Source organism: Actinia tenebrosa, unplaced genomic scaffold, assembly GCF_029948245.1.
Source record: "Actinia tenebrosa isolate PJP-AT-01 unplaced genomic scaffold, QUT_ActTen_1.0 PGA_scaffold15__27_contigs__length_11533743, whole genome shotgun sequence".
In the NCBI taxonomy this organism is placed as follows: Eukaryota; Metazoa; Cnidaria; class Anthozoa; order Actiniaria; family Actiniidae; genus Actinia; species Actinia tenebrosa.
In genome coordinates, this window is record NW_028292575.1 from 8824990 (window position 1) to 8852408 (window position 27419).

The 27419-nt window shown below is 37.0% G+C and overlaps 2 protein-coding genes across 2 annotated transcripts; one reads left to right on the forward strand and one right to left on the reverse strand.

Moving 5' to 3' along the window:
* Nucleotides 1-899: 899 nt before the first annotated feature.
* Nucleotides 900-2233, forward strand: LOC116299737 (uncharacterized). Its single transcript, XM_031708454.2, has 2 exons — nucleotides 900-1298; nucleotides 1418-2233. Exons 1-2 carry the CDS (start codon nucleotides 960-962, stop codon nucleotides 2231-2233), a joined length of 1155 nt encoding a protein of 384 aa, XP_031564314.2. The 5' UTR covers nucleotides 900-959.
* A 10006-nt stretch (nucleotides 2234-12239) lies between these two features.
* LOC116299735 (uncharacterized) lies at nucleotides 12240-13642 on the reverse strand (the record flags this gene model as incomplete). Its single annotated transcript, XM_089030160.1, has 2 exons — nucleotides 12240-13331; nucleotides 13451-13642. Coding segments are annotated over 2 exons (1002 nt in total), but the record flags the coding sequence as incomplete, so codon positions are not given.
* Between the last annotated feature and the right edge of the window lie 13777 nt (nucleotides 13643-27419).

Below are 27419 nucleotides of genomic sequence, written 5' to 3' on the forward strand. Positions count from 1 at the left end.
TATTCTTGCATTTCATACAAATGAGGTAACAGGTCTAAGTTATCATAGAAATTCTCGTTTGCCGGTCACAAGTTCTTGTAATTTCGCATTTGAAGGAAGTAAAAGCCACCTGCTTACATGACTAAAGTTTTTCTAGTGACACATGATTATTTTCTTTGTTCTGGCGGGAATTTCGTAGCATGATGTCTTTTAAAAAGTAAGAAAGCTCACAATACCTACGCCAGCCGCGTAAAAACAAGTGAATTAAGATGATAACGCGTTAGTACATATTAAGACTCAAGATGAATAAACAAATTATAAGCGGCTTTGTAAGGAATAAGATGTTCACAGCTGGAACAAGTGAAAGTTTTTAAAGCGTTGTGTCCAGTGGAATGTTACTGCTTATAGACCTTATATAAAAAAGCTAACAAGTCTGTCTATCAATCGTCAATACACTGTAGTTTACATTCTTACAGAAATATAAACATCTGACAGTTAAAGTGCAAAATCTAAACATGTTCTAGAACATTTAATTCAATATGTGGTCCCGTGGGGAAATAGCTACTTTTGTTACCTCGAACATCGAGAGTCGACGGTAACAAATCTTTAATTAGCCATTCCGGGTTTGAATTTGCGTCAGAAAAAACCCTTCTGCTCTAAGAAAAAAAAAAAAAAAAATTCTACTCGAATACGTGATGAAGGCGAGTCCATCCGGAACTGAAACCGAGACCCCATAGATGAGATTGAAGAAAGCGAGTACCTTTACACCATCTTTTAATTTCCCAACTATCAGAGTGGTTTTCATCGGGACTAATATATTTTAATTTATTTAAGAACGCACTTAACTTTTTTAACCAATAAACACTTCCATATTTTATCCGGCTAAATGAATAATCCATTATTTCCTTTCAGAAACACAGTATACAAACCATTCAGTGATAGCATTGATCAGTACCTTGATTATAGGTTCAAAGTTGACCATGACCGTCATGATAGTCTTTGTATTATTGACCACATCTATTCGAAACATGCAGGCTCTTTCGGGCCAAGACACGTGCCCAGTGTTGAGATACAATGGCAAATTCATTGAGAGTGACCATGTGAAGGACCACGCCCTTAATGGACGATCCTACAAAAACCTGACCACCAATACCATACATGAGTGCTTCAGTGTCTGTATCAATGACTGTCGATGTGTGTCCTATCAACTATCTGGTAGACGATGTGAGCTGATTGACGAGGACAGACACACAGCTCCTGATCTTTTCATCCCATTGGTAGGATACAAGTACTACGAGCTAAAGCAACAATTTAAAAAGGTAACATAAACAAAATATAAATTAAATAAAACGTAATCGTGCACTAACTACTTTTAAAACTCTTTCAATACGCTTCTAGAATTTTCAATTTTGTAAATAGAGTTTTTAATCTATCGCAGTCCAACAGTGTTGGTTGTTCAAGTCAGTGTAATAATGGCTGTTGTCGTTATTCTAAACCTTGCCTTAACGGTGGAACCTGCATCGAGACGTGCCAAAACGTCACACACAAGTTTCAGTGCAAATGTCCACAGGGTTTTGGTGGAAGAGTTTGTCAGATTCCTCCTTCATGTACAGCGTACAGCCACATGTCTGTGCCAAATATCTATCCAATTCAAACAACCAATGGTAAAGTTTTGAAGGTGTACTGTGACATGACGTCAGAGCAGGGGATGGTGTGGACTTTGATCGAGTCATTTGCTTTTTCGGCAAAAGAAAAATTCCAAGCGGCGCCCATGACAAAGGATTTTCCTTCCAACGAAGAAAACCCTCCCAACTGGTCTGACTATCGCCTGTCACGCAATACAATGCAACACGTCAGACGTGACGCTACTCACTGGAAAGCCACTTGCAACTTTGATACTAATGGGATGGTCAAGACAGACTACATCCGGGGACGTCTGAGTGAAATGGATATTCTGACGTACTTGGGTGGTCACAAGTGTGCTAGAGTCGAGTTTATCAAGGTGCGTGGAATCAAGTGCTCCGAATGCACAGTACACTTTGGCCAAAAAAGGTCACATCATCCCTTTATTGACAGTGCTAGAGGGTTAAATCTAGGGTGTACTTGGAATGGACGTCCTGGAGGAGTGGTCACCGATTCAAATTGGTGCGACAACTTTGGATATTATCGAGCTACCAACCCTGCTCATAGTTGTACTGCATCGCCGTCTTCTACTACACAATGGTGGTTGGGAGTTGCTGTTCCAAAGCCATGAATGAACTGAGGCAGAAAAGAAGGAAGGAAAAAGGAAAGGGAGATAAAGAAGGAAAGAGAGAAGGAAGAAAGGAAACAGAGAAGGAACGAAAGGGAAGCGAGAAAGGAAAGAAATAGGAAGAAATAAATAATGAAACTTAAGAATGGTTTGCGTGCTATTCGCACAGTCCATAAGGCTCAATTCTTATATACTAGGTTGTCTATATTTGTTTTCACGGAATCGTTTCAATCGACTTATCCGCTTTTATAATTTAAATTTGAACGTGTAATGTAACGCAGTCAGCTTAACTGTCTTGTATTGTGGACAAAAAGAAAAAAATAGCGCCCCCTACTCCTAAAACCCATAAATAGATCCCTTGAGATCCGACGACAAGAATGAGAACGAGTTTTTTAACTTTTAATATTGGTTCTATCATTTTGTGGTCGTGGTCGTGTAGGTAGATTGAAGCTTTAAAATATCAAATCGGAAAACGACTTCGATCCAGTGTTAACAACGCGCACGGGACCAATTTCAAAACTCGTGCTCGATCTCTTACTCGTCTTCGAATATACACCTAAATCCAAAATGGCGCACGGCCGGTTGAAAACGAGACATCCAGGGCCAAATTTACAAATTTACAGTATTTTCTTATAATTTGATGCTGCAAAATTGTCGCGTTCTTTAATGTAAGAACGAAAGAAAGATAGAACAAGTAAACAAGTGTATACTTTGCAGTGACACCATATTATTTCTTTGCATTTGGCCCTGGATGCCTGGTTTTCATGTAACACACTCGGCCTTGTGCCATTTTGGACTTAGGTGTATTAAGATCGCTAATATTGAATGGACCCCTATCGAAAGTTTGAATTAAGAGAAACCGTAACAAACTCGTTCTCTAGCCAAAATGATCCTGGTACGAATTCGTAATTTGTAAGCTATCGAGAGCTACTACACTCGGTTTCGAATGTTTATTTTAGTCACTTGGAATCTTTTTATTATTCAGTGCGTTTCGTACAGTGTAGGCTTACATTAGTCTTTCCGGAATTGTAGAAATGCATTCTTTTTCCTTCCTCGTATATGGTGTAATTCATAATTTTTTTCGTGTTACTATTTGAACAAACAGCCTAGAAATAGAGTAATTCAACCATTTTGCAAGACACGCAATTAAACAATTAGACTCTATTTCTGCCCCATTAGAGTGCTTACACTATGTCCATGAAATAAAATCTAAATAGTTACTATCTAACAGTTTTTATTTAGCGACTATTGGTCACTATCACTCAACTGGAACGGCTTTAGTGACAATACACTAGGGAAAGCAAGCAAAAGAATCAGACCGGTGTAAGAGTAAAATATTTCACGGGTTTGTGAAAACCCCTGTAATGAAATGCAATGATTTTTATGTCGAAACAATAAAGTATGCCTCTATTAAAAAAAGTATTATCTTTCTATTGTCTTGAGTATTTGGTTTCCCTCGGTTATTGTTACTAAAGCCGTTCCAGTTGAGTGATAGTGACTAATAGTCACTAAATAAAAACTATTAGGTAGTAAATATTTAGATTTTATTTCATGGACATAGTGTAAGCACTCTATGATGTCTTAGCAGTGATTCATAAAAGTTTCCAAGAAATAGGTTTTCACAGCCATTTTACGTGCTGTTTATCTCTGCTATAGTAAACATTGTTATGAAGCAAAATTTAGCCTTTGTAATATTTCGACAACAATGCGATATATTGGTTATGTTGTCAGACAAATTTATGATAATCATAATCATTTCCAAATGATCTTGAGAGCAGAAACTGAGCAATGATTTTTAGATATATAATGAGTCGTTTTGAGAGAAATCAAATAGAAAGACAAAGGTTTAAGTGCTTGACATTGTTTTCTTTACGCATCATATACCGATTGAATCACTATATACATATTCATATATATTTTTGCTATATAACTAGTTAGCTTTGTGATCTATATTATCTACTACTGATGATGGCAACTGGACTGCCGAAACACGTCTAGCATTAAAGATCGGAATCCGAATTTATTTATGTCGCGCATTTTCCAATGTCAGATAGGACTCTACATTATATGAAACAACTAATATATGAAATAAATATGCCTATTAAAAGTCCTATTCTAAAAATTTGTGAAAATTCATAAAAAAAGGATATGTGTTAAGGAAATTTGTGTCCCGGGGGATGGGGGGGGGGGGGGGGGGAATGCCCGTTTAGGGTAGGGATGTGCCGCTGAGCCCTCTGAACCCTGACCCTGTTCCAGAGTAAAATCGCTGAAATTCACACCCTGTTCCAGAGCAAGATCGCTGAAAACCATACCCTGTTCCGGTATTGCGATAATAGATACCCTGTTCCAGAGAGGAGAGAGCATGATTTCATATACCCTGTCCCAGAGCGAGCGCGATTTTTATGCTGGGCCTATGGGCACCGTACATTTGTTTTTGGTGAGTTAGGTATGATCAGAATTTAGTGTTACGAACATGAGACCTATATCGAAGATGCCATTGGTGGACCTCATCATGATTGACATTGGTGAAACACGAGGTGAAAATGGACATCGTGATCTGTCAGATCGGGACACGGAGGAGTTGAAAGAGGTTGAACATATGTGGTTTTCGTGGTAAGAGTGCCTTAATCCAACTTACTTTAAGCTTAATTTGGTAGTATTCTAAGCAGATAATTAGAAACTGGAGCTAAATTAGAAACTTTAAAGGCGATTTTTATTTTTTGATACAACTCGAATTAGTTACGTAAACAAAAGATTGTAAATGAACAGGCCAGGAATTTCTACTGCGTCATTGATGTGAAATAGTACTCGCACGAGTTTTATATTATTTTATTAGCTAGAAAAATGATATTTGGTTTGATTAGCAAAACATATTTATTTCTAGTCGAATATTTTTATGAAAAAAACGTATTTCATGCAGAAAGCTTAAATGGGGGCGGGCCAGGAATTTCTACTGCGTCATTGATCTAAAATAGTACTCGCACGAGTTATATGTTATTGCATTAACTAAAGTAATGATTTTTGTTTTGGTTAGCTAAACGTATCTATTTCTAGTCGAATATTTTTATGAAAAAGGGGGTTTTCATGCCGAAACTTTCAATGAGTGGGTGGACGAGGAATTTACTGCGTCATGATTTACATAAAAGAGTACTCACACGAGTTTTATATTAGTTTATTTATAGATCCTTTCACGGTTTCCGACGCCATATTGTCTCGGGGGCAAATTTGCAAAGAAGCGTAGGGAAAGAGATACGTTTTTCGCAATATTTCCATTCTGAGGTTACCCTGCGAGCAGAGTCTCCTTTACCTTCCCCCGAGAGAGAGAAAGGAAAGAGTCTTCTTTCCTTTCTCTCACTCGGGGGAAGGTAAATTTTCCAGACCAAAGTTTTTGTGTAGATGGAGAATCCTCTGTTCATTGTTTTGTGTGGTGTTTTTGAGCCGATGGAGCCACCATAACACTGGTTCTCAGAGAGACGGAGGTTTGCTTTGGGGTTTGCGACCAAGACTCGTTTATGCTGGTTCAATTTGACCGTAAAAAATTTTGCCTCGACGAAAAACGTATCTCTTCTATCAGCATTACAAAATATTCTATTTTAGTCAAACCCAATACACGGACTTTCTTCTGTCTTACAATGACTAAATCACAAATAGTCTTCTACTCTATTCAAAGTATCCAATGTGCCCAGCACATTTGAAACGTTTTCCCGTGTCAAAACCTGTATATACCCTGTTCCAGAGTAGAATCGCTGAACCCCGCCCGGGATTTGTCTTCTAAAACTCCATACAACAACAATAACAATACAATTTTATTTGGCACCTTATACTAATAGTACATGAGTGTTTGATTCCAAATATATTATAGGTATATATATATACTATGTATTAGGTAATTTTCTTAATTCATTTTCACGTATCAGCATACATTGATGAATGTATGCTGATATGGCTCTTTGTAGAGACGCTGATTTTGAATTGATTAAGAACATAAAACGACTGTCAGCGCTCATATTGTTGAAATTAATGCTGGTGTTTTTTTCTATGAACTCTCTTAAGTCGTTTCTATGAGAGTCATATAGTGGACACCAAACTAGAAAGTGTTTTTCGTTTTCTACTCCCGACTTACACACTGGGCAAATCCTTTCATCGTAAATGAGATAAGGCCTCTTATACCTCCCCGTTTCTACTTCAAGCTTATGGTTACTAATTCTTAATTTTGTAAGCGCCACTCTGTGCTTAATATTGGTGACTTGACTTAAATATTCTTCAAAGTTATAATCCGTTTTGAACTGACGAAAGACTCTGAGTTTATTTTTATGTCTGTCGTCTTTCCTTTCATCATTGTGGAGATTACTCCATAAAATTTGCCTCTCAATGTCATATATTCTTTGGGTTATTATTTTTCCATATTCATACCATCTTGGAGAAAGTTCATTTTGTTTCATCCAAATTATCCCCAATCCGAGTTGTTCTAAAGTAGTTTTAATTTTTATGCTCCAAAAGGCTTTTTTAGTTTCATTTTTAATATCTTGGTAGACTTCGGCTGAAAGTTTTTTTGGGTGTAGTTCCGACTTTATAATTTTATGCCAGAATTTAAAGCTTCTACTGCATGTTTTGCATTTTAGCGGAAACCTTCCTAACTCAGCTCTGCATGCAAGGTTACTAGCATTCTTTGTCACCTTGAGGAGCATTTTGCAAAATTTCAAATGAACAAGTTCCATGAGCTCTTGGTTTTTGGTGCTTAATGTTTCGATACCCCATATCTCACTTGCGTATAGAAGTATTGGTGTAACAAGCGAGTCAAACAGTTTTATAGTTAATTTGATATTGGATGTGAAAAATTCACCCATTTGTTTTTTCATCTGAAATAGTGCCTTTAATGCAGCTTTTTTTAATTCTTGTTTTGCAAACGTAAAGTTTCCAAAGGTTGTAAAATTTAATCCTAAATATTTATATGATTTAACGTTTTCTAGTTTAGATTTGTTCAAATAGAATTGGAAGTTATTCATTGTCTTCCCTGTATTATTGAAAACCATCACTTTTGTCTTTGTTATATTAACTGTTAAGCCTGATTGTTCACAAAATGCCTCTAGCTTGTCGAGATATTTCTGAAGCCCTTTAGCAGATTTAGAGAACAGAACCAGGTCATCTGCATATAAAAGAGTACTAATCGGTTTGCCATTCAACATTACATCATTGTTGTTACACGAATTTAATGAGTCAGGCAGATCGTGAAGATATAAATTAAATAACGTAGGGCTCAGCATACAGCCTTGTTTAACACCCATATAACAGGAAAATGTCGGAGAAATGTGTCCATTTACTTTGATTGCTGATTGATCAGTGGAGTACATCGATTGTATCACTCTTAGAAAATTTCCATTTATACCAACATTTTCAAGTTTTGCCATTAATTTTTTCCTTGGGATGCAGTCAAACGCTTTTTGAAAATCTACAAAGCAGGAAAAAAGGAAATTATTTTTCTTCCGTGGCTTACTTTTAACATATTTATCGATTACGGATTTCAGAATAAAAATACTATCTGTTGTTCCGTGCTTTTTTCTAAACCCACCCTGTTCCTGTTTAATTATATTATTCGTAGTTAGGTAATCATAGAGCCGTTTGTTAAGTATTGCCGTAAAAACTTTGCCAATTGCAGAAAGGAGTGTTATTCCACGGTAATTTTCAGCTTTCGTTGGATCGTCCTTTTTATGCAATGGAACAATATATCCTAGATTCCATGAAGAGGGAAACTTTCCGTTGTCTAGGATTTTATTGAAAATTACCGTTAGGTGTCCTTTTAGTGCTTCCTTTCCCGTTATCAATAGCTCATTTGGAATATTATCAGGGCCGGGAGCTTTATGTTTCTTTAGGTTACTTAGAACTTCATATACTTCTTGATCTGTAATGGAAAAATCTAATTCCCCTTGACTTTGCGACTGTTCTAAGGTCTCCGTAGTATTTACTGCAGATGTCTGGGAGCTATTAAGCGTCTTGAAGTGATTAAATAAGTCCTTTTCGTTTGCTCGACAGGAGTTTGCATTTTTTGCTTTGCCTACATTAAAAAGTTGTTTCAAAGACTTCCAGGTGGATTTCGAATCTTTGAGGTCAAGGTTCATTAATTTTGAATTGAAATATTTGTTTTTCTTACGTCTACACATGCTTCGAAAGGACCTTTTATGGGTATGTAGATTCCTACGAAGTTGTTCATTATTTGGATTCCTACAAATTTGTTTTCCAAGAGATCGAAGATTTTTCTTTTCGTTTTCACATTCTGAATCAAACCACTTTTGTGAATCTGTATTTTCTTTAAATGCTTTAGTTTGTTTAGTTAGGGAACAAAGACCTGCTTCTGTTCCTATGCTTGTTAGGGTTTCAGTAAATGCCTTAACCATTGAGTCTACATTATCTGCGTTTTCTATTGATTCGCGTAGCGTTGCTTGCATTTCTGTAGTGCTTAAAATGTTTTGTAATTTATCGATATTTCCAGTATGCCACTTTAAGCTAGAAATTGTCGAAAATTCCCTATTTTCTTCTCTTTCTTTGTTTCCACTGTTTTTGGGGTAAAGTTGGATTTCTATTCCATAAGAAATATGACAATGATCGGATAGATCTGGCATTAGTGGATTAACCTTCAAAAATCGAGCTTTTTCAAGTAGATTTGTACTCCCGATTACATAGTCGACTAGACTATTTCCGTTGTATCGAAAACAAGTCTTTTTGCCCGTCAAGTCACCAACAACCCTTCCATTAAAGATTCGTAAATTGCAAGCCGTGCAAATATCTATTAGACATTTACCCCTTTTATCGACGTTCTCTTTGTCTTTAGAGTACCTTTTCATTTGATTGTCAATGAGATAATCATCAGGTAAATTAAGGTACTTACTGTCATCATCATTTATGTATTCCTGGATTTCCCCAGTTCGTGCATTAAAGTCGCCTTGTAGAATGACTTCACCTTTAGTTGAAAAATTAATTATATCTAGTTCTATATCCTGCAATATATCTTCATCATTCTCTTTTGCATAATTATTTGGGCTTAGGTAAATTGTGCCTACGTATATGTCATTTGTTAGATGGAAAAAGTCTTTACTTATTCTACACCAAATAACATTTTGGTTAGACGTCGGTATATAGGAAACGCCCTTGCTGATTCTATTGTTTATATATAGTGCTATTCCTCCAGCATGGCGGTTTCCTGTTTTGTCACGACATTTTGTATAGTATTTATAGTCTTCTAATTTCAAGTCAGAATCAAGGCTGGCGTGTGTTTCTATAATGCCAAAAATATCATGACTATTAATTATATTGTTAACCTCTTTTAGCTTCAATTTGTTTCCAAGATTTTTGCTGTAATGCCCATGCAAATTCCAGAGTCCTAATCTTAAGGCCCCCGGCATTTGAAACAAATTTAAGCAAAAATTCTACGTTTTAAATTCTATAGAAAAAAAAAAGTATATATATATCAATAAGTAAATAATTTACTAAACCTGACCCTGCACCAACTGTGCTATGACCTGCAGAAAGTTCTTTATCAATTCATCATTCTTTTCAGAGGTTGGCTTCTGGATTAAATCTATAGGTTTCGTGATGTCCCATGGTGACGATACCTCAGGCTGTGAATCTTGAAGGTGAACTCTAGTGCTTTGTTGCTCTTGCCTGCGTCTGCGGCTATATGAAATGTTTCTTTTCTTGAGCCCCAAATTAAATTTTAAGTTGCTGACGAGCTTTCTAACTCCAATCTGGTTGTTAAGATGTATATGGTCATAGAAGACTTCTGCATTCAGTGTCCCATCTCGATTGCAAGCGACTCTAGTGTTGTCAATATATATCACATCATCTGAATAGCTGCATCGATTATATAGCTCTGTATTTATGTTAAAGATCTCAATGTTTTTCTGTTCATCCCGTGGGGTATATATGATACTTGAGAGCCCAATTTTACTTGAAGGCCATAAACTTTGTACTTGTGATATGGCTGTACTTAGATTTTCTACTACATTTTCATTGTACAGTTTCCCAATGTCATTTGTTCCTGTATGGATGATTATGAACTCGTAGTTGGAGTTATCTTCTATGTTGTTCAAATGTCTCAGAAGCTCTCTTGTACCGCCTGCGATGTACTGTTTATTAACATATCTATTTGGCGCAAACTTGTCTTGCCTTACTCCTCTAAGCATGGAATCACTTAGGATAAGGATCGGTCCTTTTTCATCTTGTTGTGGATGCGAATCTTGTTTACTTTGTTCTTCATCAGTATGCTTATGGCTTTCATTGTTTACTTCATTGCTATTGTTTTGTTCTGCACCGTTCGACTTTATTGATGTGTTTGAAGGTGGAACATCATTACTGTCATTCTCTTGAAGTGCGTCAAATCTGTTTTCAGTCTCTACTTGATAATAAATTATTTGCGACTTATCTGTCGATTCATCATTATCGTCGTCGTCACTATCATCATCATCTTGTTCTCTAGTCGAGTTTAATTTCTCTGATAGTTCCAATAAGGATCTGTCGGCCTCTTCTAACTTCTTATTCAGTTTTTTGGCGTACTTGGTCATTCTTTTGTTGAAGTCGCTTAATTGGTTCTCAAGGGATTTGATTTTGTTGTCGTATTCGGTTTTAAAATCTTCTACGAGATTATTCAAAAATATCTTAATTTCTCCAATCCAAGACTTTGCTTTTTGCTCTAAATCGTTTAGCTCTAAGGAAAGTTCACTCACCTCTATGGTGTTTTTTGTTATTTCTTTTTCGAACTTCCCATTGATCTCCTTTTGAGCATTCATCTCTGCTTCGAGCTTTTCATAACGGTCATCATGGCCGTTGACAATTTCTTCCTTCTCTCCTGCAATTTCTGTCATCGTCAAATCGTCTACGGGGTTTTGCGATTCTTGAACATTATCATGCTCTTCTTGTATTATTTGCGAACTTCTATTTTCCTGGTTCTTCGCAGCCAGTTCTTGCAATTGCTTCTCTAAAGCTTCTTTAGCTTCATCTTCGTCATTGAACTTTTTCAAGCAGTGTTTGCCAGGCCGATCAAGCTTCAGGAAATCGTCATAGCTTTCTAATAGACCTGCTTCATATTTGTTAGTCCAAAGATAAAACTTCCTGCTCCATATCAATTGCCCTAAATCACTATGACGTCACATCAAAACAATCTATTGTTTAAACGCAAAGGATCATGGTCGTCGGAGGGGGTCAAATCAACGCAAATTCCACGAAAATTGTTCTAAAACCCGTATCAATCCTCGAAGATTAACACATATTATATGTGAAAACCAGGCCATTTTAGATTAAACTGTTTCGCTAGGAGCAAATTTTGTTGAATTTTCTATTGGATTTGGCGATTCTATCCCCCACATAAACAAGCAGTGACGACACAATGAAATAGGGAAATTCCTTCAAAGCTTTGATTAAGTTTGAGGGAAGAAGAATACTTTGGCATTGGTGTGCTAAGTGGGCTATCACTGGTGATTTCAATTCAAAGCGAGCAACAAATGAGGTAAAAACTGAAATAGAAAAAAAATTTCACTTTTCTTGTTACTAGCATTATTAATCGTTCATATTAGGGCCATGGAGATTGCTCTTAATATAATATCAAATAAGTATTATTTATATATTTTCATTAAATTATATAGATTCTGCATATAATTAATTCCAGGGAACATTTGTTGTTTAGAATATGGAATGCAATATAATACTTAATTGAAAAGGAAGTGAGGGAGTGACTTTGAAAATTAAGTGAAACAAAATGCGGTTTTGTATCTTATTTTACCCCCCCCCCCCCCCCCCCCCCCCCCACTCTCGAAAAATCGTGGTTACGCACTTGACCTCTCTCATATAAAATATGATTATAGATATACTCTCACAGTCGGCTGGTTAAGGTGAGATTCTTATCTAATTCGGTTGCAGTGTATTATTTTTACTTTGAAAACATTATAGACTTCAAGAATAAATATACTTATGTTCGATTAGATACATTTTATTTTCTAAGACAACAATACCATTAAATCAAATAAAAATATCAATTATCAGTCTCTCATAGTATTTCATGCTGCTTGGGTGCCCGAAATATAGACTACAAACTAATCAAAGTTAGATATCCAAGTTAAACGTGCTTATATTGAATTTTTATTATAAATATCGGTCGACGATCTACTATATTAAATTAAATCTGCTTATTCATTTGCGATACATCAGTCAATATCAAGTCATATCCTAAACTAACTAAAGCAAGTTTTACGATTTTTTTAGGTGGAAAGTCTGGGTGCTAAACCTCAAAAAAAAAGTCACGCGTTTAAACAGCTTTACCAAGCCACCACTGGGTGGTAGATGAAGACGAAGATGAACATCGATGAGCAGGGTTTATAAGGTTGTATCTTCCAAAGTTGTCGCACCAGTCATCAACAATATTGTGTACTCCTCCAGGTCTTCCATCCCATTGGCAACCGAGTTTAGATCCATATCCACTATCAACAAATGAATGCAGAGCAGAGGTTTGTCTGAAATGAGTGGTACAGTTCTGACAGCTGATTCCACGCACGTTAATGTACTCGACTCTTGCACACGTGTGACTCCCCAAGTACGTCAGAATATCCATTTCACTCAGATGTCCCCGGATATAGTCTGTTTTGACCAGTCTCTCAGTGTCATAGTTACAAGTGGCTCTCCAGTGAGTAGCGTCACGTTTAACGTGTTGCATTGTATTGTGTGACAAGCGATAGTCAGACCAGTTGGGAGGGTTTTCTTCGTTTGAAGGAAAATCCTTTGTCATGGGTGCCGCTTGGAATTTTTCTTTTGCCGAAAGAGCAAATGACTCGATCAAAGTCCACACCATCCCCGGCTCCGACGTCATGTCACAATACACCTTCAAAGCTTTACCATTGGTTTTATAGATTTGATAGATGTTTGGCACAGACATGTGGCTGTACGCTGCACATGAAGGAGGAATCTGGCAAACTCTTCCACCAAAACCCTGTGGACATTTGCACTGAAACTTGTTTGTGACGTTTTGGCACGTCTCGATGCAGGTTCCACCGTTAAGACAAGGTTTAGAATAACGACAACAGCCATTATTACACTGACTTGAACAAACAGCACTGTTGGTCTACGATAGATTAAAAACTCTATTTACAAAATTGAAAATTCTAGAAATGTATTGAAAGAATTTTGAAAGTAGTTAGTGCACGATCACGTTTTATTTAATATATATTTTGTTTATTTTACCTTTTTAAACTTTTGCTTTAGCTCGTAGTACTTGTATCCTACCAATGGGATGAAAAGATCAGGAGCTGTGTGTCTGTCCTCGTCAATCAGCTCACATCGTCTACCAGATAGTTGATAGGACACACATCGACAGTCATTAATACAGACACTGAAGCACTCCTGTACGGTATTGGTGGACAGGTTTTTGTAGGATCACACATTTAGGGCGTGGTCTTTCACGTGGTCACTCTCATTGAATCCGCCATTGTATCTGACCACTGGGCACGTGTCTTGGGTGAAGGCTGCTCTCGGTAGATATGAGACAACGATAAATAACAATGCATGAAGTATGAGCATGTTGGCCATTTTGCTTTATAGAGAAAAAACGAGAAAATCAATTTTATTATATTAGTTCAATTTAGTTGATAAATACAAAGCTTACAGTGTAAATACACCTACCAAGGACACCAGGACAAATTGTCACACAGACTAGACAAATCCCGATTGAGATTTTGCTTTATAGGAAAAAACGAGAAAATCAATTTTATTTTATTAGTTCAATTTAGTTGATAAATACACGCTTACAGTGTAAATACACCTACCAAGGACACCAGGACAAATTATCACACAGACTAGACAAATCCCGATTGAGATTTTGCTTTATAGGAAAAAACGAGAAAATCAATTTTATTTTATTAGTTCAATTTAGTTGATAAATACAAAGCTAGCAGTGTAAATACACCTACCAAGGACACCAAGACAAATTGTCACACAGACTAGACAAATCCCGATTGAGTATCCAAGCAACAGAACCCATACAATCTTTGTTATCACCAAAGGTGCTACCACCTATTTTTTTATCTTGCAAGAACTTTAAAAATAGGGCTAAAGCTCTTTTTGAATTTTTTTCTGCAGAAAAGTTGGTGTAAAATATAAGAAAGAAAGCCTCTACGTTACGCTAGCAACCGTAACAATAAGTGCATTTTTAAAACCCTGAATAATTCATAATCCTTTTATCCAGTTGGACAAATGTCTCTTTAGACGCATAAGACACAATGACAAACAAAATTGACTATATTTTCAAACATTTCAATAAAAACGTCCATATAAATAAGCCTGTAGTAGGATTTCATTTCCTGCTAAACTTAAAATACTACAAGATTAGGAGAATATGCATATGCGGATTAACTATGTAATTGTTCAGTGATACCTCTTTCTCTGATCGGGAATATTTGTTCTTATACTGTCTAATACTTATAATTAAGTAGTGTCGAAAATAGATCGGCAAAAATATATTAAAGATGAAGATGACTAGGGATCCACTTTTCTAGTAATAGCTGGATTCATGAAGCAAGGAGGAAATTATCCATAATGAAAGTTCAGCTTTTAAAGAAAAATACAACTCCCACACCTTTGCAGTGTAAGTAGAGTTGACCGTGGTCTATTATTATAATGGATGACAGCAGGAGGCCGGCAACTATATATCGAGCCAAAATATTGTAAAACAACCTTTATTTCAAGGAAGAATAGCTATGTTGGCTAAAATCCCCACTAAGCGACCAAAGTAATTGAAATTTCAGGTTGTAGGTGGTTTGAATTACAAATTTAAGGTTGGGTTTTTATTCCTTTCCTCAAAATACTTACAATCATCTAAATGTATTTTTTCGTTTTTCGCTGTTTATTTGGGTGGTGAATACACTCCCTCGTGTAGGAAAAATACACAACGCCGGGACTCCAATCAGACTCACATTCTCCTCAAAATCTAACAGGAATTAATCCTACGCTCTCTGGCACATAAAAGGATGATAATCAATTATTCTTCTGGGAGGAAAAAGCTTTTGTAAAATCGCTTCAATATTACAAACGAAACAAATTTAAGAAAGCCGTTAGCCTGTGCGTTAATTATGGCATCTGAAAAGACTCGAAGTTATTGCAAGCATTTGGAACAAAGTTACAAGATAAAAAAAGTCAGATTAACGCTAACTGTAAAAGGAAAATTCAATAAGGAGTAATTATAAAAAATTAAAATAAAAAACAATCTGAATCGTGAAGTCTACTTTTTGGTTAAATGTCATAATTTATGGTAACTTTAGATTGAAATTCTAGTTTTCTTATTAATCCCATACAATATGCTGAACAAAACCAAGGAATCCATTTTGTTTTTATCACATACCTCTAAGTATTGAGAACTGAAGATTGTCTTTGCTTTGTTAAGGACATATTTCATTATTTAAATACATACCTTAAACATGGCAGCTCCGAGAGAAATAACTTCACCTTGACTTGAGTATGAAATATAAATAGAATTGCAAACCGCGTTCTGATTGGTCAAAAGGCATCAAAAACAGCATACGTACTGCAAGATGACCTAAGTCCCATCAAACTTAAGAACATTCGCTCTTACAAGTCTCTCAATATATAAATTTAGGCACTTGCTTAGCTCCCTGTGTTGTTTTGGCTTTGGCTTGCAAGAAATTCGAAAATAGTGTGAAAACTCTATTATTCCAACTTTTTTTTACTAAGATTTCATTTGAATCTGGTTCAGAATAGATCGATTTCGCTGATCGTTCATGGTAAAATTTTCTGGGCCTTATAAAAGATGATTAAATTAAAGGTCTTGCGCCCGAAAGAGAAGTCAACACAATGTTTCTCAACCAAATGTTGAGATATAAGAAGCTTTCGATACCGAGATATAATGAACGATCAAATAATTGCTCATTATATAGTGTTAAATATATGTGGCCTCCATTTTCGAAGCTATGCTTTATGTTTCACATGTGAAAAAAGCAATACGACCAATCAACGTGTCATTGCTCGTACCTCGCTCGTTTGTGTTTTTACACAAACAACTCGTGAATATAACCCCGTACGCCGCTCTTTTAATTAAGAAATCTATATTTACCGAAGTGGCCATCTCCTATTGAAGGAATTTTAGTAGAGCGGTTAAGGTAATTCCTAGTTTTGCACTGCGCATTTTTCTAAATAAATTTTTTATTATAAATAATGGTCGACGATCTACTATATTAAATTAAATCTGCTTATTCATTTGCGATACCTCAGTCAATATCAAGTTATAAACTAACTAAAGCAACTTTTATGATTTTTTTAGGCGGAAAGTCTGGATGCTAAAACTCGAAAGAAAGTCACGTGCCTAAACAATTTTTCCAAGCCACCACTGGGTGGTAGATGAAGACGAAGATGAGCATCGATGAGCAGGGTTTATAATCTCGTATCTTCCAAAGTTTTCGCACCAGTTAGCTCCCCTCTTTACGGCTCCAGCTCTTCCATCCCACAGACAATTGGGGTTGACTATAGTATAGCCAACTCCACTATCAACAAATGGATGCAGAAGAGATGCTTGCCTGAAATGAGTGGTACAGTTCTGACAGCTGATTCCACGCACGTTGATGTACTCGACTCTAGCACATGTGGCACGCCCCAAGTACGTCAGAATACCCATTTCACTCAGATGTCCCCGGATGTAGTCTGTTTTGACCAGTCTCTCAGTGTCATAGTTACAAGTGGCTCTCCAGTGAGTAGCGTCACGTTTGACGTATTGCATGACATTGCGTGACAAGCGATAGTCAGACCAGTTGGGAGGGTTTTCTTCGTTTGAAGGAAAATCCTTTGTCACGGGTGCCGCTTGGAATTTTTCTTTTGCCGAAAGAGCAAATGACTCGATCAAAGTCCATACCATCCCCGGCTCCGACGTCATGTCACAATACACCTTCAAAGCTTTACCATTGGTTGTATAGATTGGATAGATGTTTGGCACAGACATTGTGCTGTACGCTTCACATGAAGGAGGAATCTGGCAAACTCTTCCACCAAAACCCTGTGGACATTTGCACTGAAACTTGTGTGTGACGTTTTGGCATGTCTCGATGCAGGTTCCACCGTTAAGGCAAGGTTTAGAATAACGACAACAGCCATTATTACAATGACTTGAACAACCATCATTAATGGACTGCAACAGATCAAAAACGTATTAAAACATATAAGTTGTTTCCATTTTCTCATGAAGGATTCGTTATTATTATTGTACCTTTCTAAATTGTTGCTTCAGCTCGTAATACCGGTACCCAGGCAATCGTTTGAAAAGATCAGGAGCTGTGTGTTTGTCCTCGTCAATCAGCTCACAACGTCTACCAGATAGTTGATAGGACACACATCGACAGTCATTAATACAGACACTGAAGCACTCATGTATGGTATTGGTGGTCAGGTTTTTGTAGGATCGTCCAATAAGGGCGTGGTGTTTCACGTGGTCACTCTCTTTAAATCTGCCAGTGTATCTGACCACTGGACATGTGTCCTTGGAAATTGTGGCTGGTACCACGGATGTCAACCAATAGAAGGCAGTGATCAGCAAGTTGAATGACAACGAATACATTATCTCGGAAACGCTGGGGAAATAAAAATAATGATATTAATAATAAAAATATTATGATCAGTGTTAAGAATTTTAAAATCATCTCTTGTTTTCGGTCAATTCGGAGGGCAAGTGTCGACTTATTCTTGTTCTTAGGTATGTTAGTAAGTATCGAGCTGAGCGGAGAACGCGGCGCGCAAAGCATGAGTGGACAAAATGACCGGCCCAAAGCATTTTTGTAGCTTGAAAGAACGAAGCAAACGTGGTGGTAAGGTGAAATTGTTTTTATTTTTTCTTTCCAAATTTCTGCTTCTTCTTGCCGCATGCTTATTATATATTCTAGTTCGGTCACAGTAGCCTGGTAACACGCGAACACACGAACACACGAACACACGAACACACGAACACACGAACACACGAACACACGAACACACGAACACACGAACACACGAACACACGAACACACGAACACACGAACACACGAACACACGAACGCACGAACGCACGAACGCACGAACGCACGAACGCACGAACGCACGAACGCACGAACGCACGAACGCACGAACGCACGAACGCACGAACGCACGAACGCACGAACGCACGAACGCACGAACGCACGAACGCACGAACGCACGAACGCACGAACGCACGAACGCACGAACGCACGAACGCACGAACGCACGAACGCACGAACGCACGAACGCACGAACGCACGAACGCACGAACGCACGAACGCACGAACGCACGAACGCACGAACGCACGAACGCACGAACGCACGAACGCACGAACGCACGAACGCACGAACGCACGAACGCACGAACGCACGAACGCACGAACGCACGAACGCACGAACGCACGAACGCACGAACGCACGAACGCACGAACGCACGAACGCACGAACGCACGAACGCACGAACGCACGAACGCACGAACGCACGAACGCACGAACGCACGAACGCACGAACGCACGAACGCACGAACGCACGAACGCACGAACGCACGAACGCACGAACGCACGAACGCACGAACGCACGAACGCACGAACGCACGAACGCACGAACGCACGAACGCACGAACGCACGAACGCACGAACGCACGAACGCACGAACGCACGAACGCACGAACGCACGAACGCACGAACGCACAACGCACGAACGCACGAACGCACGAACGCACGAACGCACGAACGCACGAACGCACGAACGCACGAACGAACATTCTACTCAAAACCGAGGCTACTGAGGAACAGGGAAACCAAAATATTTCCTTAGTAAGGTTGGGTAATGAACGCGAGTGTTCTAGTTAACAATTATACTACGAGATCGAGTTTCCTATGAGTCAATAGATAGTCGATGAGGCGCGTAGCGCCGAATCGACTATTTGACTCATAGAAAACGAGAACGAATAGCCTAAATTTTTTAGCATAAACCTACTAGCCAATATTATAATATTGAAAACTAAGAAGGATACTGAAAACTTTACTGAACAAAACGACGGTCAACTGGCGGCACTGTTTTCATTCATCTTTGCGAACTTGACTTGATGTCTTAACGCGCATATAAGCTTAAACTTGCTCTATTTCTATAGCCTTTTGTCTATATCATTACGCTCAAAACTCTCTTTCCAAGATTTTTTTCCTTTTTATCAGTTTTTGGGATCATTTTTCTAATCAATGAGTGATAAACGGAACGGATTTGTTTACAAATATTTTGTTGTCAGATCATTCAAAGCCGTGCCATGTTTACAATTCGCTTAAGATTATTGTCAGTTAACTTGCACTTTCTTTATTGTTTCGTCTGTTCTTACCGTTTTAAAATTCTTTTGTATACATGTTCATAAGCTTTCTTTTGGAATTTTTCTATTCTTTGAGGAAATCCTTTTAAAATAACATCGTTATCTCAGTAGTCAGTTGTTTGTCCGTCGTAAGTTTTGCTCTTGAAAATCTCAATGAAATTTGACGGCCGCTTTTTCATGATAGAATTGCTATAATTCTTCAGTTTTTAATACAGCTGTACCGTCCAAAACTTCCATTCGTTTCCTTGATACAGTCTTGTATTTTCTACAATCGATTTTTAAAGATTTTTTAGAGAACAAGCAGAGATTTCGACGAAACTTGGCCATGCATTTGTTTGTTTCTCGCTACTCGCTATCTATCACAGGATAGATAGTGAGTACGTTAACCAATCAGATTGCAGGATTCGTCATAGTATGCTAGTAGGTTTATGCTAACATTAGATAGAAGGCCACGAGGCGGGTTTATGTAAGCGACTCTACATCCCATAGCACACGAGCGTTTATTCTCTAACTGTCTTAGAATATGGTTACAACCATGAAGATATTTTTAACGTTACATAATTTTGTTGTTCTTTATGAATCAATTTATAAATATATAGAGTTCTTTAGATTTTTTGTTTATAGTTCACTCAACAAAATTTCAGTAAAAAATGCGAAGCGACGCCGTTCATCTTTGTCTATTTGGCGGCCGATTTTCAGTCCATCGTGCAACTGAAATGCATAAAAAAGATTAGTTCTTACGGCTTTAAAATTTTATTTATATGTTTTTTAAGTACAAAATGATAGAAAATAATTGTTTTGACATTGTTTTGGCTGTGTTGCCATAGCGACTTAATTCGTTACTCCTACGGAGTACAATTAACGCTATAATTGTACTTCTCTCGACCAATCAGAGTCAAGTAATTTTGTTGAGTGTACTATAAATCAGCAAATCATTAAATATTCATAAATAATGCTAATTTACAATTTTGTTTGCTTTTTCGTACTAAAAAGTGTGAAAATGTCCCAATTCACAGAGAAAAGCACTTTGCAAACGCGTTGAGAAGGCTTGTTTCATTCTCTGATTGGCTGAATATAAGAATTCTGTTTTGTTATTGGTTCTTTCAAAAAGATGCGATTAACAGCTCAAAAGCTACGATTAAGAGCTTCTAAGGATGCGATTTGGGAATTAATCGCACTCCTTTGAACCAATCAGATTGCAGGGTTTGGTAGTGATCTTAAAAAGGATATGATTAAGAAATTTATTGTGCGGTTGTCATATCTAAAATATTTATTTGGAATTGAAACTGCATTTTTCCAGTATATTATTGAGATTCTTGTTCATGTACACATTTTTTGTCCAATTTTACGTATTATAGCCAACTTCGTACTGTTATCGTCTTCAGTTTTATTGTGTTAAGTATGTAGTATTCATAGTGACTCTCTATATAAAACATGCTAATGGGTCATTTAAACAAAGGGAAACAAAAGGCCTCATTAGTATGCTACATATGGAGAGTCACTATGAATACTAATTTCTTTACCCCGCTATTCCCCTCGGCTTCAAGGTCCCCACCACTTGACACCTAAGTTTCTCTATGGGATATAGAGCAATGAAATATTGGACGCTGATTGGCTGAGTGGGTGTGACCATATTCTAAGTGCAGTCAGGGTCTTCTTCGTCTACCGTTCAACAATGTTTCTATATATATATTTTTTCCATAGTGTGTGCTGCAAACAATTCATATGAAAGTAATTTTTTGGGTTGCGTTTTGTACAAAGGAACGTAGTGCCGGACAGAAATGTGTTTATATTGGGCATTCGTAAGAAGCGTTTTGTGCACTCCCCAAGGACCTCTTCTCTTACTATATATACTTATTTCAATTAAGTTAGTCACCAAAAACCTAGAAAGCTGAGATCACTGAGAATCATGGGAAATATTTCATATCCAACAAGTAAAGCTTTTGGCACAAACTGCAGCAGTTGAGGATGCTCAGAGGTGAAATTATAACTGGTAGAAGATATCAAGTCCATCAACAATTATGAAGCAGTTGAAACATGTAAAATGTATCTACCCACAATCCTTGTCGGTCTTAGCTTTGTAGCTTTTCTGCTGACTAACTTTAATGAAATAAGTATATAAGTAGCTGCATTACAATTCACTTGACCTTACCAGTTTGAATAACATACTTGTTTTGTTACCGAGTCTAATTTTACTTCATAAGTGTATTATTATTTATAATTTGCTGTATTTTTGTAACCTAGTATATGATTTTAGTTGTAGATTTTACAGATATGGTATTAGCAGCTGTACATTGTTCCTGTTCGATTTAAAATTTGTAAGCTAATAATTTTCGTCTCCTATAAACGTAACTGGTGTGCGTCTACCCTACACCCTGTGTCTGTTATGTAGAATACACCCTATTTCAAAAAACAAACAAACAAAAAAAAAAAAGAAAAAAAAAAAAAAAAAAAGAAAAAACAAAACAAAACAAAACAACAAAAAAACAACAAAAACAAAAACAAAAACAAAAACAAAAACAAAACAAAACAAAAAAACAAACAAAACAAAACCAAAAAAAACAAAACAAAACAAAAAAAAAACAAAAAAAACAACAACAACGACAAAAAAAAAACGTTGCCATCGCCAAATGTGATAGTCTCGTCGACCACAAATAACATTGAATCAGTCTCAACACTAAAGTCCATGTTCTTGACGAGAATAAGAAGCAGAAACACAAGTCATTCCAGATATTCTCCTATTTCTTTTCGCCTATCGCTCGCCTATTGCCTATCGATTTTGGCGGTGACGTTTTTTTGAAATAGGTGTATACGATATAAACGTTTTCTGTGCGAAGGAACGGAGTGACTAAGCACAGAACCATGATAACCAATGATCTCGGTAAATGTGCAAATTTTAAATAATAGGATCTTTTTAAAAAGATCCTTTTGAAACCACCACCTGCTGATACTGTTGTTGTACTGGTTGATGTATTTAGTCTTAGCTAGAATCTTACCTCAAAACGTCTCTAAACGTAATTGAATTGTACAAATAAAGACTGTTTGCTGTTGTTGTTGTTGTTCTGGACAGTTCTTGAATCAGGTATTTCCTACAAAGGCTGTTAAAGGTAATGACTCAGTCGTACTTGTGGTCCTCTGTGTCAGTGGTAATGACGTACTGATCACGAGGCAGCCTCAAATTAGGTCTTAAGGCTTGGCATTCAAAATCTATGGAAATAGCCTAATCTGTAGGCTACCCAATAAATTCTCGGTTGGGTTAATTTATACAGCAGACGACTAGGGACGAGAGAGAAGGAGGAGACTTCATCGTTTTTATCCTCCACACAGGAAACCCGAGGAGCAAAAAGAGCCAAGTTAGATGCCCGCGGAGGAGGAAACTATGGAAAAATAAATACTATGGAAAAATAAATATAATATAATAAAATTTATTTGACACAGGAATCCTTAAGTAATGACTGATTTACGAAGATATTTATAATATTTCTCATTAGCTCTATTATCTCGATAAAAATAACTCTAATTTTTCGATGATTCAAACGAGAGGCAGCGTCAATAAAAAAAATAATAGCAGACATTGGAGTTATACTCTAGTGCTTCAGAACAATAATTGTTGCCTTGGGTCAGTTTCTATAAAATTCGTTGCATATTGACCCAAATGCCTCGACTCAAAAAGATCGTTTGAAGGCAATAGAGCGCAATTTTAATAAAACGTTCAGAGACAGGTGTCGATAAAGTTAACTGATTAGTTGGCAAAATTAGCCTTGGTTGTAAATTGAATGCATTAACAATTAATAAACCTTTTATCGTCAGTTTTTCTGAAGTAATATATCAGCCGGTCATTTTAACTTGAATTTTAAACTTTTCCAATTACTCGTCCAGCTCGCCAAGAGTCATGATTTTAAGCAAGTTTAGAAGTACACATTTAGTAAAGTTAAATTTACAACTTCTTATATTTGACATTGTGAAAGTGTGAGAATTTACTTGGTAATACTGACAGAAGTAGAGTTAGCAAGTTTTGCACATAATTTGATTAGATAGAAGAACTTTATTTGTACCCATTATTACATTTTTTTGTTCTAATTTGATACATTATATTTATCCAATATTATATTATATGTTGAAAAGATTGAGGGGTACCAACCGTCCAAAAATAACTAGAAAGCTAAAAATGCTTGAAAGTCGGTTTACATATTCTTAATTAAGAGTCATTATATTTAGGGTCGGGGTTTCTGCTATTTAAAATTATAATAATGAGCATTATAACTCACTTTTATGCTTAATTTGATTAGACAAGTTTTTAAAGTCGCAAAACTAAGAGAGAATGTATGTTGGCGAACTGGACGTCCTCCAAAGCCATACATTCTATCTAAGCTTTGTGGCTACTGCAACAGAGAGATAAAGCCTCTATGCTATCGCGATGTAGGGGGCCCGTCAACAAGTGACAAATTAAAGAAGCGTCGTGGCCAATCAGCAGTAAGCAAGTAAGCCGTGCACAAAGTATAATTTTGGAATAATTTTCAGGCTCCTCTAATAAAATGTCGCCATAGGTTCGTATTACCGCAGTTTAACCGCTTCTACAGCAATGACACATCGATGATCAACGTCAAAAATTTTCATAAAGTTGACCAATATGATTTATCACAGCTTTCATTTCATGTCTCTTTAGGTGCTACTTCAAAATACGCTGACAAGAGGGCAACAACAACGCTAGCTGGTTTCACAGTAAACAATGAACTTCTTTTGCAGATAAAAGTGACTGTATCATGAAAACAAGCCCTTAAAGGGAATCTAACAGCCTAAAGAGAAAAAAGTGAAAATGGTTTTGGACATGTTTCTTATTTAGTTTCTAGTTGCATGCGTAGAAAAATGCGCAGTGCAAAACAAGAAAATTACCTTAACCGCTCTACTAAAATTCCTGGAATAGAAGATGGCCACCAAAACTACTCCAAGTTTTTTCTTTAAACTTCCTACATCAATAGACCAGAACTTTATCTAGATGGTAGTGGAATTTCTACATCTCGTCCTATTCCAAGGTGAACTTTTGGTTATCGGTTCAAGTACGGAGTCCATTCCTTGCCACCAGATGTGACTTCTAGCGAGGGCTTTCATTTTTACTACGCCTAGGTGAGTCGAATGGATGACCTCCAAGTACGCCAGTAGTACCTTGTCGTCTGGCTTAGTTGACCATCCAGACATGGTCTGTTCATGGACTCTACTTAAGGTCTTGTCTCTTGTTGTCTCTCGTCTGATTGTTGCGCTTGTCACTGGTAACTGTTCAAACTGACTTAAGTGGAAAATGTCAATAGCTTCTTCCTTTTGATCCTCTGGGGTTACTTCGAACGGTAGTCTTGAAAGGGCGTCAGCGTTAGTGTGTCGCTTAGTGTTCCTATACTCTATGTCGTAAATAAAGCCTGATAGAAACATAGCGTATCGCTGTAGCCTTGTAGCTGTGGTCACTAGTATGCCTTTGGTTGGGCTGAAGATGGATACTAGTGGTTGATGATCCGTAACCAACGTAAACTGTCTTCCGTAAAGGTGGATTCCAAAGATGATTGCTAATGCTTCTTTGTCAATTTGAGAGTAGTTTTTCTCTGCTTTCGTTAAGGTCCGAGAAGCAAATGCTATTGGTTTTTCTTGTCCATCGATGATATGGGACAGAACTGCGCCGACTCCATACGGTGACGCGTCGCATGCTAAGCGGATAGGCTTCTTGGAATCATGATGACACGATAGCAAATCTGACGTGACCATCTCTTTTACCTTCTCGAAGGCTTTGTCACATGCTTTCGTCCACTGCCATGCTTTACCTTGTTCCAGTAGCTGGTGGAGTGGTCTCATTACCGAGACTAGGTCTGGTAGGAATCTGTGGTAATAATTTACGAGGCCAATGAATGCGCGAAGCTGAGTTACATTCTTTGGTGCTGGAGTATCACTCACTGCTTTAATCTTCTCTTCTGTCTTTTGCATGCCGTGCTTGTCTATCTTGTGTCCACAGCATTCGATCTCATCTTGGAAGAACTGGCATTTGTCTAGGTTGACCTGGTACTGAGTTGGTACTGTTGCAGACGGCTCAACACACTTTCCAGATTGTGATCTGTCTCTGAGTATGTTGTTCAGGTTACCGAAGCTGCAGTGAATCGCCAACTTCCTTAGTTGTCTTCGTAGTCGTTTATAGCTTCTCCTTCGTCTTGCATTCTTGTATGAAATCGGTAACGTTGAGTGATTACTGACATCTTAGGCAATAGTTGTCTCTCCAAAAGGTGTACAATGGTATCATACTTAAGTTCAGAAGGTTTTTCTGGGGCTGCTAAATTCCACAAGAGATTATAAGTTTTACTTCCAAGTAGCGTAAGAAGCGCGGAAACTTTCTTCGCTGTTTTGATCTCGTTGACTGTAAAATATTGTACCAAACGCTCGATGTAGGCACTCCATGTGTCTGTAGCTTCGTCGAATGGTTGTATTCTTTCAATAAAGGCCATTTTTGTTTGTGAAAACCAAGGAAATCTCACATTATTTCAAGAAGAAGTCCTCCGAATTTTTACAATGTGGCCATCATCGTCGCCAGTAATTGTGGTGTATTTGTGTTTTATTATGCAATCATCATATACAATTACTGGTGTAAATCAATGCAAATCTAACAAAGACTTTCCATCCAAATTTATACACAGGTTGTAATAGTACTAGTTGATAAGATTCTGAAAATTTCAAAAAAATCGTACCTGAGGATGAGGAGAAAAAATCCAAAAACTAAAAATAGCACTGTTTGTTTGATTTTCGGCCGTAATAGGTTAAAATCTTAAAATAGAACACACTGTTAGAATCCAGGATAATCCAAGCACATTATGTGGAAAATACAGTCAAACTGACATACTAGTTTTGCGAAGGGAGCGAAATAAAATTGTCCAAAATTCGCTCTGAATTAGTTTGGTTCCACCTTAAACAATAGAAAATTGGGTCTATAAATATAACAGAAAAGATCTGGATATATTTATATCATCAAGAGAGAACGAAGGTATAATTAATCACATAATAAGAAAAAGTAAAAAAAAAAAAAAAAAAAAAAAAAGCAAAAATTATGGTAAAAAGGATGGCTCAAGTATCAATTGATTATATGAAATAAGTTATATTGACTATTTAACGATGATATTGGAGATTAAGATTACTAATGATCAGCTAGAATAAGAGCGGAATAAGTCATCATTCAGCCCCTCTTTAAATTTATTTCTATTTTTTAATTTTTTCAAATTTTCATCAATTGAATTCCAGCATTTTGCTCCCGAATATCTTATATTGAATTTTCCAAAATTAGTTCGAATTTTGGGAAGGGAAAAGACGACTTAGAGGCCAATCTAGTGTTATAGTTATGCTTTTGATTAACTTGAGTGAAATAAGAAGAAAAAGAAGTTGGCAGATTTCCCGCATGGAAATCATACATAAACAAAGCGGTGTAGAAAAATACTAGCTCTGGAAATTTTAGCATTTCCAATTTAAGAAAGATCGGATTAGTGTGTTCATTAAAGTCACTAAAAGTCATTATACGTAATGATTTCTTTTGTAAAATAGAAAGAGGTTTGATGGTAGATTCGTATGTGTGTCCCCACAAAACAATGCCATAAATTAATTAAGTAAGGATAAACTAAGGAGTAGTAGAGATTAGATTGATGTAAATTTATATATTGAAAGATTTGTAAGATCGAGCGAATGTTCTAAAGTTTGGTGGGACCTATGTCATCTTGCAGTACGTAGGTTGTTTTTGATGCCTTTTGACCAATCAGAACGCGCTTTGCAATTCAATTCATATTTCATACTGAAGTCAAGGTAAA